General features: G+C 34.0%; 1 protein-coding gene across 2 annotated transcripts in view; it reads left to right on the forward strand.

Moving 5' to 3' along the window:
- Positions 1-18,533, forward strand: part of LRRC7 (leucine rich repeat containing 7) — a 389,615-nt gene that overhangs the window by 105,508 nt on the left and 265,574 nt on the right. For both annotated transcript variants that reach the window (XM_054574559.1, XM_054574567.1), the window contains exon 3: positions 2,963-3,080. In XM_054574559.1, coding sequence (XP_054430534.1) covers positions 2,963-3,080 — 118 coding nt within the window. The remainder of the gene's footprint in view (positions 1-2,962; positions 3,081-18,533) is intronic.

The following is an 18,533-nucleotide window of genomic DNA, read 5'->3' on the forward strand; positions in this document are numbered from 1 at the left end:
AGTTGCTATGTCATGTTCACTTTGTGTCCCTTGCATTGGCATAGTGTCTAGCTTGTAGTGGGTATCAGTTAATGGTTTTCCATGAATGAATATATAATTCCTTTTAGAATATACATTTTTGGTTCCAAATATGTTTTTGCTTCCAACCTTCAGGACTTTCTCTGTGTCAGCTCTCTTAGAAAACATCTAACCATTACTTTTATGAGTCAGTATTTAAATTGCATACTCTTCACAAACCAATTTCTGTCAAAATTAAATTGCTTTCATTAGCCCAAGAAAAAGAACTTTCATACAAAAATGTTTTAAGACTTACAACAGTTTCATTATTTTTGAAATGAAAAATATCATTAGCAAATCAAAGGCAGGATAACTATAACCATTAACAGTCTTACTCTAATTAACTATTAATTATGTTTGCTATTTTATACAATATTGAAGAATTACAGCTATTTTATAATCATCTATGACATCATTTTCATTCAAATCTTGAATCTTGAAGGAATAATTATACTGCCTTTTTAAATTCTTTCCAATTTATAGACATCATGATTCATATTTGAAACTTCATCACTTTGTTTATTAAATCAGATTTCACTTAGATTATTTACCTCCCTGAAACTTCCAACTCAATAAAGTACCACTTTTCAGCTGAAACTTAGCACTCTACTCATTTCCCCTCTACTTATCTAAGTATTTATTAAAATATATTTTTAAGCATAAACTATATACAGTAATACACTGCGCCAGTTACTTTGGTATACACAAAGGTGAAACAGGTTACTACCAAGATGGAGTAGATATGCTCTGTAACGTCAAACACTCATCATCTAGAAAAGTAAGAAATAAGTTAATTATATAGGTGTACCTCTGTATCTCTGTATATAAATATTAATAATGGCTAATAGTTATCAACTCTTACTATGTGCCAATCACAGTTTTACATGTTCACAAGTAATTCACTTAATTGAATCAAAGCCATTGATTATAAGACACACCATTACTGTAGTAGCACTAAGAAATACTCCTTAAAAATTCTAACTTACTCTTGATTGTAATATGCATCCCAAATATCAAAGATGTTAATATGTAAAAAAAAATGCAGATCTTTAAATTGATGAAATTTAGTAACTCATTTAATATTCTTAACAACCCTTCGAGTTAGATAATGTTATTGTTCCCATTTTACCTATGAGGAAATTAATAGGCTTCAGATACATTAAGCAACTTGCTCAAGATCGAACCCACATCAGTCTGATTTCAAATGCCACGCTGTTAGCCTCTGTGCCCGAGACGGTCTTGTATGCTCTATGTAATAGGCTGTTCAGGGGTTTCCATATCTTTTGCTCCTGACATGGTTTTATTTAAAGTTGAAGGAGAATACAGGAATATCTTCTAATTCCTGAGAGAAATTGAGAATTTAGTTGATGTCAGATTTATTTTTTTTTTAAACTGTTTTGGAATGTATTTGTCTAAATTTGGCACAACATCATCTTAGTAATCAGACTGAAGAGTAGTTAGTATATGTTACCAACAGCATCCACAAAACAATTGAGTTTTTTTAAATCTATGAATTTATAAGGTTACATTGCATGTAGACATAATGATCCTTACAGGATGGTACAAACTGGACAAAAATTTAGTTAACTTTTACCATGAGTATAGACATCTGTTTTTTCTATTTTTAAGGGAAGATTAGCAGTTAACAGAAACTATCTATTAAACTTCCATTTTTTAACTTTTATTTAAAAATGGTAGCAACATTTCTGTATAGCATGTTGAAATTTTAGCAAGGAGCCACTCATGACTAACCAAAAGCAAGAAACTGTGTATTTAATCTTAAGTAGCAACCACTACAATCTTTTTTAAAAAAGAACTAATGAGTTAAGAAACAACAACTATATGTTACATTGTTTCTGCCTATAAATAATGAATTACATGTAAGAACAAACAGTAGTTAGATGTACTCTGGGCCAATTGCATAGTCATGGACACCAGAGAATTCATCTGTGAAAATTTAGCTAAACAGAATTATAAATGTCAAACAGAAAGGATCTCATTAAGATAATTCTCCCAGAAATGAATAAAAATTCTGTCCCAGCTGTTCATATCCTGAGTAGTCAAGATGAGATGGGCATAGCTAAAAACTCTTGTTCCCCAGAATACAGTACTGTAAACACCTACATCACTAAGGTGCTTGTAAAAAAATACAGATTAGACCTCCATCCCAGCCCACTATATTGGTATGACTTTGGAAAGAGCTCAAGAATTCACATTTTAAACAAGCTCCTCTACCCACCAGGGATTATAAGCATGTTGAATTTGAGAGCCATTGCTTTAACACTCAACATTTCCCCACCACATACTATGTATGGACTGATGGCAGATGTTAACTAATTATTATTTGGTATTATTTGGTATATTTGGTATTTCACTAAATACCAAAGATTCAGTGTATAATTTACTATTTATGAGCAGTGGTGGGGGACACAAAAGAAATGTGAACTCATGTACTCAAACATCTATCATGTTGCATGTCATATAAACAGCTGTGCAACATGATTAAATCGAAGAACATATTTCTTTCTGAAATCTAACATAGGGACAAGAAAAGAGAATTGAGGTAATCCTAGTAGCTGTGGAAATAGACAGAAAGGGACCACTCAAGAAATTAATTCAAAGAAGAAACTCCATAGGGACAGTAAATTTAATATTAATGATAAACAAAAGGAGAAAAAGTAGAATACCTTGGTTTTTGAATCTAGGAGCAGAGAATAATGAGGCACTAACATGGGGATAGAAAAGGTTCTGATAACAATTGAGTGTTGGAGGGAAGAAGGTGAGAGTTTGTAGTTGGCCCTTTCACTACCACATTTATAAAGATGAATTGAATTTTGTTACTGAGTTTACGTATAAAAGGATTTAACTAAATTGAGATCTAATTAATCGCTACTTTTTTTTACAGCAATTGTTCAATTGTCAAGCTCTACGAAAACTAAGTATTCCTGACAATGACCTTTCAAATCTGCCAACCACTATTGCTAGTTTAGTTAATCTTAAAGAACTCGACATCAGCAAAAATGGTAAGATTTCATCTTATCTCTAAATAACTTTATACTGAAAATGTGCTGTAATGTTTTCTCTTTGCAAATGGTATAATACTTTTTTTATTTTGTTGTGATTCTTAAGTTAATTTTATTGCAAAGTTAAATCTTTTAAATCTCAGACAGAAAACCTCTCTCCCTTTCTCCTACTAGTATGCCTGATATCCCTTTGCATTCAGATATGTTATTTAATCTTTTTTAGAATATTTTACTGCTTTTACATTGTTTATTTTCCTCATTTTCAGAAAGTATGGTAGTGGGAGAGGGGTATTTTAGATAAACATAGAAAGCATAGAGCCTTTCTTCAAAACATCATAATAGAGTTGAGATATGCTTGATATTAAATATAGTGCTTATAATTAACAGTATGGTCTTGTGAACTTCAAAATCTGTTAAGAAGGTAACTTATGTTAAGTGTTCTTATCACACACACACAAAGTGAAAAACAAAAGAGGAGAAGAACCAACCAGGGGACACAAGGAAATTCTGGGAGTTGTTGGATATGTCTATTAACTTGATTGTAGTGATGGTGCCATTGGTGTTTGAAAATGTCTAAACTCATCAGATTGCACATATTAAATATGTACAGCTCTTTGTGTATCATTGTACCTCAATAAAGCTGTTAAAAAAGAAAAGAAAAAATAATTATGTGCCCTAAAAAAATGAAGTTAGTTAAGACTGGCTTGACATTATAAGTAAATGGGGAGGCTAATTTAATCTGTTTTATTAAGGACAACCAGGAAATTTTCTTGATTACATTAAATATGGCATTTCTAAGAAATCCTGGGCCATCCTGCTAAAAATAAGATCTTGCTGTTATTATTCACTAGAAGCAGGCCGTTTTTCTCTTCCCGGTTTATTTCCTTAATAACATTTATGGGAAACTGACATACTATATGTTTAAATCAATTATGTGTTGTCTGGGCTCCTCTTAATAGAATTAAAACTCAGTGATGTCTCAGTTTTGATGTCTTTGTTGCTGGTGTATCTGTATTGCCTAAACTAGCCTGTGGCACATTGTAGGAGCTCAACAGATAGTTATTGAATGAAGTCATGAATGAATGGTTCTTCTGGATGAACATAAAATGTTTGTTGAAATGTACTACTGTGAATTACTAGGAAGATTTCTTCAGGAAGTCTATGAGAGTCATAGAGAAGTTTAGTGTCACTGGAGACATAAGACTAACATCTATAAATAATCAGTGAATATCATAAAACATAAAATGAAGTATTTAATTATATAGCACAAATTTCAATTGCAAATTCTTAGGTAATAGAATGATTAATTAAGACTGCTTCATTATGAGAGAAGAGTTCAAGTAAAAGATATAGCCTGAGGATTTCCATGAAGCATAGTAGCACCTGAATCAAGGAGAGCATTTGTTTGAAGGAAACAATATGAATATAAACAGGGGACACACATGCATTCTTCTACAACTTGAATTACCACTTAGAGGGTTTTCAGAAAAGCAATTTTAAAAGGACCCTATGCATACTTACAGAAAATCAACAGATTTAGGCCCATTGAAAGATGACATGACATCTGCCTTTATTATTTAAAGATAAGGTTTATAGGCCACATATTTATATGAATTGGCATTTCTGTACTTTATTAACAATTAATACTGCTTATTTATTTAAATGCATTTACACATCAAGTGCTATTTTCAAATTATGATTTCTGAGAAATATCATATGGCCAATATACCACAGCCCTTGGTCTTCAGGAAGGTTTGGCTGTAGAGTCCAAATAAATAACAATCTATCTTAAAGAGAATCGGAAGAAATTCATCACCAAATATAAGCACAAAACTCCTGATAAATATGAGATTTTTGAGAATGTAAGTTTGTGGGCACCCTTAAAAGTCCTTGTATTATTAGGGACTTTTAACTCTGTTCATGGTCTCTATATTCTGGAAATATTTATGCAAAAAGACATGCAAGACATGGCAAGCCCTTCTGCAAATTAGCATACTACAAAAGGTTAGGTGAGCATGATCTATGAGCCATTGCTAGAAGTTACACAAACAGTAAAATATTTCAACACATCACCCCTTTCAGAAATCATACCTAAAAAAGATGTCACTGAATTCTGTGGCAGAGGCATCAACAGTTACTTAAGGAGCATAATACATCCTTTGGGAATCTGTCAGGTGAAGAAGGGACAGATAACAGAAAATAAGGGCAGTTAATAGTTAACGAGGTTGGAATAGCCCTGGAGAAAAGAATCAGACACGAGAGAACATCATGAGAGAATACCAATATCACTATTGGTATTTAAAGACAGAAAAGAGAATGATTATTTTTAAATAGAGATTCATTTAAGTACTGCTCCATCTGGTAAAAATTTGCCTGAAATGTATTTAAAAAGTTGATGAATTACTCCTTATGATGAACTAATTCACTTGGAGGCTGAGTTGAAACATTATCTTGGTTTTCCATTGGTTGTCCATGTGCCCTCGGACCTTTACTTTTCTTTCTTTTTCTTTTTCTTTTCTTTCTTTCTTTCTTTTTTTTTTTTTTTCGTGATAAAGGAAAGGTGTCTTTGTTCAACAGCTTTACAATTTTGGGATAACATCTTTCCACCTGCATGAGTCACTTAAACCTATTAGTTAAGGCTAAACTCTTTAACTCTTTAGTTACAGTTTTAACCACTTAAACCTATCAATTAAGGCTAAACTCTTTAACACCTGAGTTCTCGAATACCCTATGTTAGTTTTTAATTATCTTATTTCTATAGGGTTAGTTTACAAACTAAAACAACATAAGATTCAAAAGCTACATGATTTTGGAAGGATGGCAAGTTTCTGCCTCATAGCTCGTCCCCTCTAGCACACCCAAAGAAGAATAACCCTGCCACCCTCTGCAAAGCCAACCCGATCCTAGGCTGTGCCTGGAGTTCCTTACCATCCAAAATACCATCCTTGGAAAAGGCAGGCAGCTGCAGCATGTTCATCCAGGCATCCCCAAGGAAGAAGAGCCTGAGAGGAGCCCTACTTTTAATTTTCAATTCTTCCATCAAACTCTGTACCCCACTCTGCTTTTTCTTCATTATCCAGTTCTGTTAATGTTACTATTTCCACATAGGCATTTAATGCAAAAATCCATTATTTCCTCTGACTACGATATGATTCGGTCACCAAGTCCTGCCAAATATCCCTTCTAAATATGTGTCAAGTCTGTTTTTGTCTTTCCATTCCCATACAATCTTAATTTAATCTCTTTCTTTCTCCTTAGACTACTTAAATAGCCTCTTAATTGGTCTCTCCGTGTCCACTAGTGCCACCACCATTCCCAAACCTATTCTCCTCAAAGCAGCTTTAAAAATCTTTCTGAATTACAAATAATACTGGGTTACCCTTAGTTAAGATACTTCAGTTAAGCTAGGGTAGAGTGTAGGCTCCCTAACACAGTATTAAAAGTCTCCACAATTGACCTCCACCTACATTACCATTCTATATGCCCATGTCACCAAAGATGATTTGCACTTTCTAACTTCATGGTCTAGATACCTAATATTTTATTTAATATTTTTATATTTAATATTGTATTATATTAATATTATATTAATATAAATATAAAATATTTTATTTAATATTTTTAATATTTTTATTTAATATTTATTTAATGTTTTTATTCCACATTACGTTTCTGAAATTTGTCCTTGCTGTTCAATGTGGATCTAATCGTACAAGCAAAGTACCAAGTTTCCACTGCTTCCTATCTCTGCAAACACTTGGGGTTATGAGACATTTTAAATGTTGGCCCAATGAAAGGCAGCTAGGTATTTTAATTTATGCTTTCTTAATCACTAGAGGAGTTGACATTTTTTTCACTTCTTGTTATTGGCAAGTGTAGAGTATCTTGCTCTATAAAATGGACTTTTTTTGGTCCATTTTTATTTAGTATTGTTTGTTATGTAACTGGGCACTAGTCACTTGGTTAAATGGGTTACAAATATCATCTCCCAATTTGTGACTTGTCTTCTCACTTTGCTTGAGATGTCATTTGCCACAGAGAAGTTGCCATTTTAATGTACTAAAATGTATCACTTTTTTCTTTATAGTCTATATTTTTATAACTAATTCAAGAGTTTTTCTATTTTAATGTCATAAAAATACTGTCTATATTTTCTTCCAAACCTATTAGTTTTTCTTTCTAAATTTAGGCCTTTAATTCTCTTAAAAATTATTCCTATGCTACATATGACTAAAATTCTATATAAATAGGTGACTGTTTCAGCAACATTTATCAAAGAGCCTGTTGCTTCCCCACTAATTTATAATTCTACCTCTTTTACATATAAAAAACATTTTTCCAAACTCTCCATCCTGCACCACTGGCTTATTTGCCTATTCCTATGCCAACGGCATATTGTTCTAATCACTAAAACTGAATATTGTTTTACTATCTGATCATACAAGTTCTTTGTTTCTTTTCTTTTTTTTGTTAAAGTATATTTTATTGATTATGCTATTACAGTCTTGTCCCAATTTTTACTCCCCTTTATCCCCTGTCACCCTGAACCTGCCCCCCCAGCATTCCCCTCCTTAGTTCATGTCCACGGGTTGTACATATAAGTTCTTTGTCTTCTCCATTTCCTATATCATTCTTAACCTCCCTCTGGCTATTTTGTACTTACTATTTATGCTTCTTATTCCCTGTACCTTTTCACCCATTTGCCCCGCTCCCTGTCCCCACTGATAACCCTCCATGTGATCTTCATTTCTGTGATTCTGTTCCTGTTCTAGTTATTTGCTTAGTTTTTGGTTTTTAGGTTCAGTTGTTAATAGTTGTGAGCTTGTTTCATTTTACTGTTCATAGTTTTGATCTTCTTTTTCTTAGGTAAGTCCCTTTAACATTTCATATAATAAGGGCTTGGTGATGATGAACTTTAACTTGACCTTATCTGGGAAGAATTTTACCTGCCCTTCCATTCTAAATGATAGTTTTGCTGGATAGGGTAATCTTGGATGTAGGTCTTTGCCTTTCATGACTTTGAATACTTCTTTCCAGCCCCTTCTTGCCTGTAAGGCTTCTTCTGAGAAATCAGCTGAGTCTTATGGGAACTCCTTTGTAAATAACAGTCTGCTTTTCTCTTGCTATTTTTAAGTTTCTCTCCTTACCTTTAATCTTGGGTAATTTAATTATGATGTATCTTAGTGTGTTCCTCCTTGGGTCCAATTTCTTTGGGACTCTCAGAGCTTCCTGGACTTCCTGGAAGTGTATTTCCTTCGCCAGATTGCAGACGTTTTCCTTTGTTATTTCTTCAAATAAGTTTTCAATTTCTTGCTCTTTCCGTTCTCCTTCTGGCATCCCTATGAATCGGATATTGGAATATTTAAGGTTGTTCTAGAGGTTCCTAAGGCCCTCCTCATTTTTCTAAATTCTAATTTCTTCATTCTGTTCTGGTTGAATGTTTATTTCCTCCTTCTGTTCCATATCATTGATTTGAGTCCCAGTTTTCTTCCCTTCACTGTTGGTCCCCTGTATATTTTCCTTTATTTCACTTTGCATAGCCTTCACTTCTTCCTCTATTTTGCATCTATACTCAACCATTTCTGTGAGCCTCCTGATTACTAGTGTTTTGAACTCTGCATTTGATAGGTTGTCTATCTCCTTGTTGCTTAGTTCTATTTTTGGAGTTTTGATCTGTTCTTTCATTTGGGCCATATTCCTTTGTCTCAGCACTCCTATTACATTGTAAGGCATTCGCCAGAGTGGGACAACCCACTTTGCTACGTTGTGGCACTGTATGTGGGGGAGGTGTGAGAGAGGGAACAGTGCCGCTTACGTGGCTCTTGCTCCACTTTTAGCCACTTCCCCTTCTACCTACAAGCAGTTGGGGCCTTCTAGTGTTGATTCCCAGGTGGGTGGGTTTGTGTATGTCCTAGGACCCTGTAGGCTCCTTCAATAAACTCCTATGAGGCTGAGAGTTTCTCCCACTGCTGCAATCCCCACAGGTTTTTACAGCCAGAGGTTTTGAGGCTTTAGTTTCCTGAGCTGGAACCCTGGGTTATGCAGGCTATCTTGCTCCCCAGTTGTTCCTCCCAGTTTATCTGCACACGAATGCAGGACTGCCCTGTCAGTCACCTTATCACGTATCCTCTCTGCCCCGGCTGCCCACCTCCAACCCTTCTACCAGTCTGGATGAATGTTTCTTCTTTAACTCCTTGGTTGTTGGACTTCCATACAGTTTGATTTTCTGGCAGTTCTGGTTGTTTTTTGTTTTTGTATTTGTTGTCCTCCTTTTTATTGTGCAAGGGAGCAAAACATATCCACCTACACCTCCATCTTGGCCAGAAGTCCTCTTCTTTTTCTTTTCAAATATGTCTTGCTGTTCTTGGTATTTAATTCTTCATATGAACTTTAGGTTTAACTCATTGTGGTTCACAAACAATCTGTTGGATTTTTTAATTGGCTTAAATTTAAACATTAATTGGGAAGAACTGATATCCTTGTGAGAGTATTACAATCCAGGAACATGACATTTACATTTATTTATTTATCTATCCTTTTTAAGGCAATTTTCATGAGTTTATTTGAGCCAAATTGATGACATATGCCAGTGAGCAAGATTACAAATGTATTCTATTTACCTTTATTTAGGTTTTATTTTGTGTGTTTCAATAAAATTTATGATTTCCTTCAAGAAAGTCTTGCATACATTTTATTAGAGTTATCTCTAAGTAGTTTAGGTTACTAGTATTATAGATTGTATTCTTTTTCAAAAAGTGCTTTATCTAAATTTAGTTGATGCTATATAGACACATTACTCATTTTGATATCTTGATCTTACATTCATCCACTGCTAATTATAAGTTCTAATATATAACCAGAAGATTCTTTTGAATTTTCCTATATAAAATCAAATCAATTGAATATGACAATCTATTTTTCTTTCCCATTATTATAAATTTATATCTTCTTGAGTCTCCTCCATAAGCTATAATTTTCTGGGAAGTCATCTAGTACATATGACAGTGGTCAATTTTAATGTCAAGCATTGTCCTTAGGCTTCTCTTATGTGTTTTATAAATCTCTACCATATCTGTGGCTGTTTTGACATTTGTATTCCTCATATAGCTTAATTATGCTATCTCTCTTTTATTTTTTATTATCCATCCTGCAGAGGTTTCTCCACTCTACTAACTGTTTATATAACACTCTTTTGGCTTATTAGTCTCTCTGCTGGTTGGTTGTTGGTTTATTTTCCAATTATTAATTTCTACCTTCTTACTTCCTACTATAGCTATTTTATAATGTCTCTTCTACTTCTTAGAGTTTATTCAGTTATTTTTTAATATTCAAGCTATTTATAGTTTTTTTGATCATAAAATTTTTTATTGAGATATGTCATAGACTACATGGTCTAAATGATACTAATTTTCATTATTTATTCACTTTGACATTTTGGCCAAGTATATGTTCAATTTTTTAAATATAATTTGTGTTTCTTATAATATAAATACATATTTTCTGATTATTGGGTACAGGCTAGGAATCTACTAATTATATATTTTATTCTCCATTACATTATAAGCTTTTTAAGTTCAAATAGTACTTAAGAATTTTTGCATATTTGGAACATTGAAAATACTCAATGCTTTGAATATTTACCTACCTGGAATACTGAATACACCTAATGAACTGAAAAGAAATAAACTGGAAAATGAGATTTCAATCTTTTGTATTCAATAAAGATTCTACTCTTTCATAAAGATTTTATTCTTCTATTTTAACAATAAGTACATTAACCTTTATATTTAAAAAATTTCAGTTTTCTGAAGTGTTATTTCATATATAGATATATATTTATATAAATATTTATGCTGTATGTAAATTCCCTTCCTCTCTTAAGTCTCTCTGTTCCCCAAGTTACATGCAGTAATCCATGGATGAATGCATCAGCTTTCCATATCAATGAACCTTTTATCTTTTATTCCTCAGACCTTAAATCAATACTAAAATAAAAAACCCATGTCCATCTGAGATGAATGCATTTTATATAGTGTAGTCTCTGAGTAAATAGTCTCTGTTTATAGAGTTGATTCATGGTCATATTGGAGTAAATTGTTTCATATGATAAAGCAAGATAATGAATGATAAGGTTTAATTAGGCAGTGATTCAGTTTTAAGTATGATTGTTGATTTGTCATAGTTCAGAGAGACTATGACACTATAATTAAAGGACTTTAATGAAAATGAATTAATATGAAAGCCTTTCCTAATTCTGCAGCAATTAAGTGATTTTTCTCTTATCCTCTAAAACTTATCTCTATACAAGAATAGATTTTTAAAACATCATAGTGGGCAAAATTACTATTGTTAGTTGTAATGAAAAGCATTCAGAGTTGAATCCATTATTATGTGTTTTTCCAGCTTGCCAATTATCCCTCCCTTTTCCCAAATGCATACAAAACACTAAAGACAAATAATATCCTTAATTTCAAATTAAGAGAGGGAGTTTCCAATGCATTTGAGAAAACAGATATGAGTAACTAGTTACATGATAAAAATATTTAAAATGCTGAACATATTAAGAATAGAGACTCTGGTGATAGATGATAGATGCATACATACATACATAAATACATATATACATACATACATAAATATATAGATGAGACAGAGGTAAAGATAGATATATGAGGTCTGTCCAGAAGGTGTCCAGCCCTGTAATATGAAAAATAGAGACATTTATTGAAGAAAATTACAAGATAGAAGAAACATTGTACATAGGACAATGATGCTTCAGCCCCCTTCAAAGTAGGCACCTTGGGACCTCACACAGTTCTCTCAATCACCATTAGCTTCTCTGTCATATTTTCCTGAATCTCATCAAGAGTTCCTGAAATCATTTCCCTTTCAAAGGTGATTTTACCTTTGAGAAAAGCCAGAAGTCACAGGGTGCCAGATCTGAATTTTGGGTGGCTGAGTCACCAGGGTGATTTGATATTTCTTGTAAAACTCTACACAAGACGTGATGCATGAGCAGGCACAGTGTCATGATGAAGCTGCCAATCACCACTTGTCCATAGCCACAGTTTTCTGAATCGTCCAAATAGTTTCCGCAGAGGAATGTTCAAGCTTAATGCAAAATGTGATGCAGATTCATTGCTCTACTTTCTCGGTCATTTGGAATCTGACAGCTACACAGTACACAGGCTCACTCAGCAGCATCTACCACCCCCACTGTCTAGTATAGTGAAGTCACCATTGTTCACATGTGCACATTCCAGTCCTCTCTCCTTGGCTACTAGGTTACATTGGTTTGGCACAAACTGTTTTCATTATGTTAACAATGGCTGGACTTTTTCCAGATAGACCTAATAGATAGATATAGATAGATGATATAGGTAGATATATATAGATAGATGATATTGATATAGATAGATATAGATTAGATATAGATTAGATATAGATATATAGATATAGATATAATCACCAGATACACATATTCATAGGAAAGCCTATTTTGGGTTGCCTTAGGTAGGCTGGGGAGAAAAAGTTACCATGCATTTGTTCTCAGTTATCAATAAATGTGCTTTTTGGTGTTTGGCATATCATTAGGCCATTTATTTAGAGTAAAGCTTATTATTTCACCCTATTAAAATAATGACTGCTTGACTTTCAGTACTCTTCATGTGTTATTTATCTGAAAATCACTAACACTTCCCTCACTATAACACTACTTTCCTTTTCTGCAGAATCTACTTCTGCCCAAGTTTGTAGTGTTACTATAACCTTGGATTGACTCCCTGTATTTCTGTTACTGATGGCAACACAGACCCAGTCTGTTCTACTGCCACTTTCTCAGTCTTGTGCCAGTATTTTTAACTCTTTCCAATGTCTTCATCAGGAAATACAATTAACAAGTAATACATCACCAACATTCCATGGGGGGGGGGTAGAATTTACAATCAGATGATGTATTTAAATATAAGGAATAAATAAATTGCTCCTATCCCCTCATCCTTCTGAAGTCTGTGTTGAACTCTAGACGATATATTGCCCTTACATCACAGCAAAGCCTTTTTCTGAGCTGAGTGACTAAGCTGTATTCCATGTCCCTGTAAATCCAAGAAAATTGTGAGAACAAAATTGAACTGGTATTGAAGCATTGTGAGCTCTCTCTCTACTAGGCCATACTCCCTCCCTGCTTAGGTATAAACTCCTTGAAGGTGAAATGAGAACTGCTGCACATTAGTTACACTGTTTCTAAAGCCACAATAGCCACTACCAAAGCACAGGCATAGTAAATGTTCAATAAAGTGGTTGAATGACAATGAAGGAAAAAATCATTAGTCAAATATGAAATAAAGTTATTAGACAGTTCATTTCACGTAATAGAGACAGAATACATTTGTTGTTGAAGCAGAGAACGAATCAGGTGTCATTTTATTTTATTTTGACTAAGTCAGATGCATTCCTCTGCTAATGAACTTGTTAGTCAAGGTCATAAAGGTCAAAATTTTCTCTAGACATAGGTCTAAGGAGAATCAGTTGTGTAACTCTCCCAAATGATTGGCTACTTGACCTTCACTTGATTTTTGTGTTTATAATGCCACTGAAATATGCAGAATCTTGCAGAAGACTTTTAGCTCTTTTTGCTTGGGTCCTTATTGAGTTCTTGGCACCCTTCACTACAGTGCTCAAAGGTAAAGCCAACCAGTCCAGCCTATTTTTTCCCTCTTTTTCTCTCTCCCCTTTCCTCTTTAAGATATGACTGACCTGTACAATTGCTCCCAAATTTGCTAACCTAATCACTAGATGCTTTTGCTTCCTCCTTTGTAACAGGTTGCCCCTCTGAATCCCCTCCTCTAATCAGTGCTTACTATTCAATAGTATATTGTACCATATACCAAATATCTTTGAAGAATGTGGGCTTATATACAAAATAATTTTCCAAAATAAAAGTATAGTTTATCCTTTTAAACATGAAAAAAGTTTTTATTTTATTTGAATGATTATTCAAAAAAATGTTTCATATCATATTATTTTCATTACATGAGTGCAATTAATGCAATTTAACTTTTCCAGGTTGACTTGAGATCATCATAGGTTGTGTTTTTGACATATTTTTAGTATGTGTAGGTGCTTGCCCTATATAAAAATTGATTGGTATAATTTCAGAATTCTACTGTTAACTATAGTTTTGTCATCACTGCCTTTATTATCAGACCGTCTGTTATAATTCATACTGACACCCTGCCTATTTTGAGTGACCCCTCCTTTCTAATTGTTCCTTCTAATAGCTATATGCTGGACTCATATAGAGAGAGTAAAAAGATTCTGAGTTTGACTTTAACACTTGTTGACAGTATGTTAAATTCAGAAATGAAGAACTTTATTACCTGAGGATTTCACTCAAAGTTCTAGAAAATGCATGCTATCTGAATTTTGACCAACTAATCATAGAACAAATGCCGTATACAATGCCCTTATGAGAATGCTGCATGGTCAGCCTTGAGTGTGCATTAAACTCAGAGTTCCAGAATGTTGGGGTTATTTTTATTTGACCTGAAGAGTATGTAGGAAACAAATGCAATTTATAGTGCCTTGTTATAAATGTTTCATTGCCAATCTTGAGTAGGTAAAATTTATATCTGAAAGTAGTTTTAATTCTGGATTTGGTAAGCACAGCTTAATGTAGGTAAAACATGGTAGTGTTTGGAATAACGTTGACCTGGTTTCAAATTATGGCTAATCTCTGAGCCACAGTTTCTTTATTAATTAAAATAGAATAATAAACCACATTATAAAAGAGTTGAGAAAATGAAACAAAGTGCTTACAACATTTTCTCAATAAATTCCATTCTTCCTGCTCCTAAAACTACTTCAATTTAATAAAAATATAAATAACTGCCTGCTCTTTCAAAATTGAAAAAAAATTATGAAAATTGGTATAATAATTAAAATAGCACATTAAAATCTCATAAATATACTTCCTTTTATACAAAATGTAACATTATTTTTTTTTATTTCAGCATATAGCCCATATCACAGAGTAAACCATTTGGGCTGATATCTGTAAAATTCAGAAAATGAGCATTTTCATATGTATTATCCATAACTATCATGAAATGTACTGATTTATATAAAAACTTGTAGGTAATAAACATAAATTTAAATGTATTTAATAGAACACTAAATCATTCAAAATGTGCTATTTGTAGAAAGTCTTTTATGTTATGTTTGTATGTAGTTACCTTTTTCATCTCAGAAAAGGTAGTTTGAATCTAAAGCCATTTGTCCTTCGCGAAAGACAAATACCATATGATCTCCCCTATAAGTGGAACCTAACCAACAACACAAAGATGCAAGGAAAATAAGATCAGCAACACTGAAAGGAAAAGAAATCAACAGAGACAAGAGGGAAGGAGGGACAGGGGGTGGGAAAAAGGAAGGGAAGGGGAAAGTTAAGGAACATATAGCAAGGACTCATGGACAAAACCAAAGGGGAAGAGCTGAGGGAGGGAAGGAGAGAGGGGGCAAGGGAAAGTGGTGGGGGTAGGCAGAAACAAATGTATTTGAAAAAATAAATTAAAATAAAATTTAAAAAAAATAAAGAGATCCTGGGACAAATAGACCAAAAAAAAAAAAAAAACCATTGTACTAAAATCAAATATTTCTTTCTATGTTTGTAAAGTCTTTTAGTTCATTGCTTCAAGGTTTGATTCAAAAATATAATTAGATTCAACTTAACAAGTGCTTGCTGAGTTACCATTGTTTTTCTAGGTCTCACCCAGATAACACAAGGAATATCAAGAAATTGAATGTCAACTAGCAAATTTTACTTTCTGACCCCATCCTGTCTTTTCAGAACATCTCTTCTTATACAACCCCAACCACCATTTGACCCCATCAGAACCACCAATCTATTAAACCCATCACTTTCTCAGGAATTCTTCCCCTCTTGATGTTTTCTCTGCTTTTTTGGCATGGCTTAAATTCCATGGATGATAAGCAAAAGATCCTCGCTGCCCCCGCGCCCCAACACCCTTGCTTTTCTCTCATGGCACCCTGTATGCTCGGTAAAATCACAATCCTGGCTGAATCCAACTCTCTACCTATTGCTGAAAGGATCTGGGAAAAACCCTTAATCTCCCTGATTGATATCACTTTAAGTTCATGATTGCAATATTAAAGTACAGCCCAATGCTTCCCAACTTCTTTAATCCATTGACTTTCCTCCTCTGGTGACTACTCCACATGTTTTCCTCTCTCTGCAAGCCTTCCGCACTTCTGCCATCTTCATGGCTACTGACCCTACTCCACTGAGAATATTAAAGCTCTCAAAAGGTAACTTTCCACCGACTGTTACCATTATATCTACCCATCTACTAGCATCTGAACCCATATTCTCTGATTCCTGCCTGTCAATGCAGATGAATTATCCCTGTTTCTCTCCAAAGCTAATATCTCCACTAGATCGCCATTTTTCTTGCATACCCACGGACATAACTCTAGTAATTCTCCTCAGTGTCTATTACATAATCAAGATTTTCCTTTCTACTTGTTTATTATATTATCATCTTACACGTATACTGTTATTTCTTCTACTCCAAAGAAAACTTGGTTCCTCATCCCTTAATAATTCTTTAACCCTTTACAGCAAAAATCTTAGATGGTGTTGTCTGTTTCTCTATCTGCAATTCCTCTCTCTTCTTCCAGTCCTTAAAACCACTACTCCACCAAAATCATTTCAGTCAAGTTCACAGTCATCTCCCCATACTAAATCCAAAAGCAATTTTGGGACATCTTAATGACCTATCAGCATCACTTGAAACAGTTGGGTCACTTCTTCTTACTGGATACATTTTCTTCATTTGATCTCTAAGACTCAATATTACTTATTTCCCTTCCCATCTCACTGATTGATCTTGTTCAGTCACCTATATTGATTCTTCCTCTTCTTTCCACTCCCATTTCAGAGTACTTCATGGTTCAGTTCTTGCTCTTTTTAAAAATTATTTATACTTACATCATTGGTGCTCACAGTTTGTCTCACAGTTTACGTACTATTTATATAATAATGAGTCCTCATTTTAAATCTACAGTCTAGACCTTTCTCCTAAACTCTGGGTTCATATCCAAATACCTATCTGACATCTCCTTTTTGAATCTAACAAACATCTCAAATTATGCATGTTCAAACACGTACTCTTCTCTCCAAAACCTATTTCACATATTGCTTCACCCATCTAAGTTAAAGACAAATCATTCAAGTCGCTCAGGACAGAAAACCTGCAGTCATCTTGATTTCCATTTTTCTTTTACACTTTACTTCCAATCCATCAAGAAACCCTAATTGGTCTTACATACAAAACCCATCCAGATTCCATTTACTTCCCATTCCTTCCATTGCTCCCACCTAGATTCAGGCCACTTTTTCACACTCTAGGTTCATACTCTCTTCATGATTTACTCCAGTAACCTCTAATTGGCCTCCCTCTTTAAAAGGCCACCCTACTCAGGAGCCAGAATGCTGATCCTCTCAAATTATTCATCACACCGTTTTATACTTATGTCTTTCAATGTCTCTCTATTTTATTTGCAGTAAAAACCAAAGTTCTTGCAATGGCCCCAGAGGCACTACATTAGTTGACACCCCCACCTTCCCTCACACATACCCCTATTACCTCTCAACTAACTTTTTTCTACTCTCCCCTTTCTCTTTGTGTTCTAGCAACACTGGCCCTCTGGCTGTTCTTAAAATATACTAGGCATATTCAAGCTTTATTTAGCAGGGGTGCCCTACCCACTGCCTGTGGGCCACATGTGACTCAGGATGGCTATGAATGCAACCCAACACAAAGTCGTAAATTATGCACAGACCTTTTTCTTTTGCTTATCAGTTTTTGTCAGTGTTTGTGTATTTAATTTGTGACCCAAGATGACTCTTCTCCTTCCAGAGTGGTCCAGAGACGTCAAAAGTTTGGACACCCTGCTTTATAGCATTTTAACTGTTCATTCCTTCCTCCTGAAATTCTCTTACTTTCCAAATTCAGACACAGACATCTGTGTCCCTATCTCTCTCACCTTCTTCAAGTCTTTGCTCAAATGCCATCTTCCCAATCAATGAGGCTTACCCTAACCACCTTAAAGTTGAAATTACCAGGTGTTTCTGATCCACCTTTATTCTATTCTAATTACCTTTTTCTGTAGCATATCTTATTGCAAAAGTACTATAATTTTATGTATCATCTACATATATATTGATTTATCTCTATGATTTATTATATGTATTCCTTTGCTACAATATAAGCTCTGCAAAGAAGGAGAACATATCCATTTTTTTCACACAGTAGTTTCAATGTTTAGTACAGTTCCTAACACAGGGTACAAACTGTACTAAGTATTTGTTGAGTACGAGGTCTGTCCAGAAGGTAATCAGTCACTTAATATGAAAAATAGAGAAATTTATTG

The sequence above is a fragment of the Pteronotus mesoamericanus genome, unplaced genomic scaffold, assembly GCF_021234165.1.
Source record: "Pteronotus mesoamericanus isolate MK-2021 breed Mesoamerican mustached bat unplaced genomic scaffold, CSHL_Meso_final contig_105, whole genome shotgun sequence".
Classification (NCBI taxonomy): domain Eukaryota; kingdom Metazoa; phylum Chordata; class Mammalia; order Chiroptera; family Mormoopidae; genus Pteronotus; species Pteronotus mesoamericanus.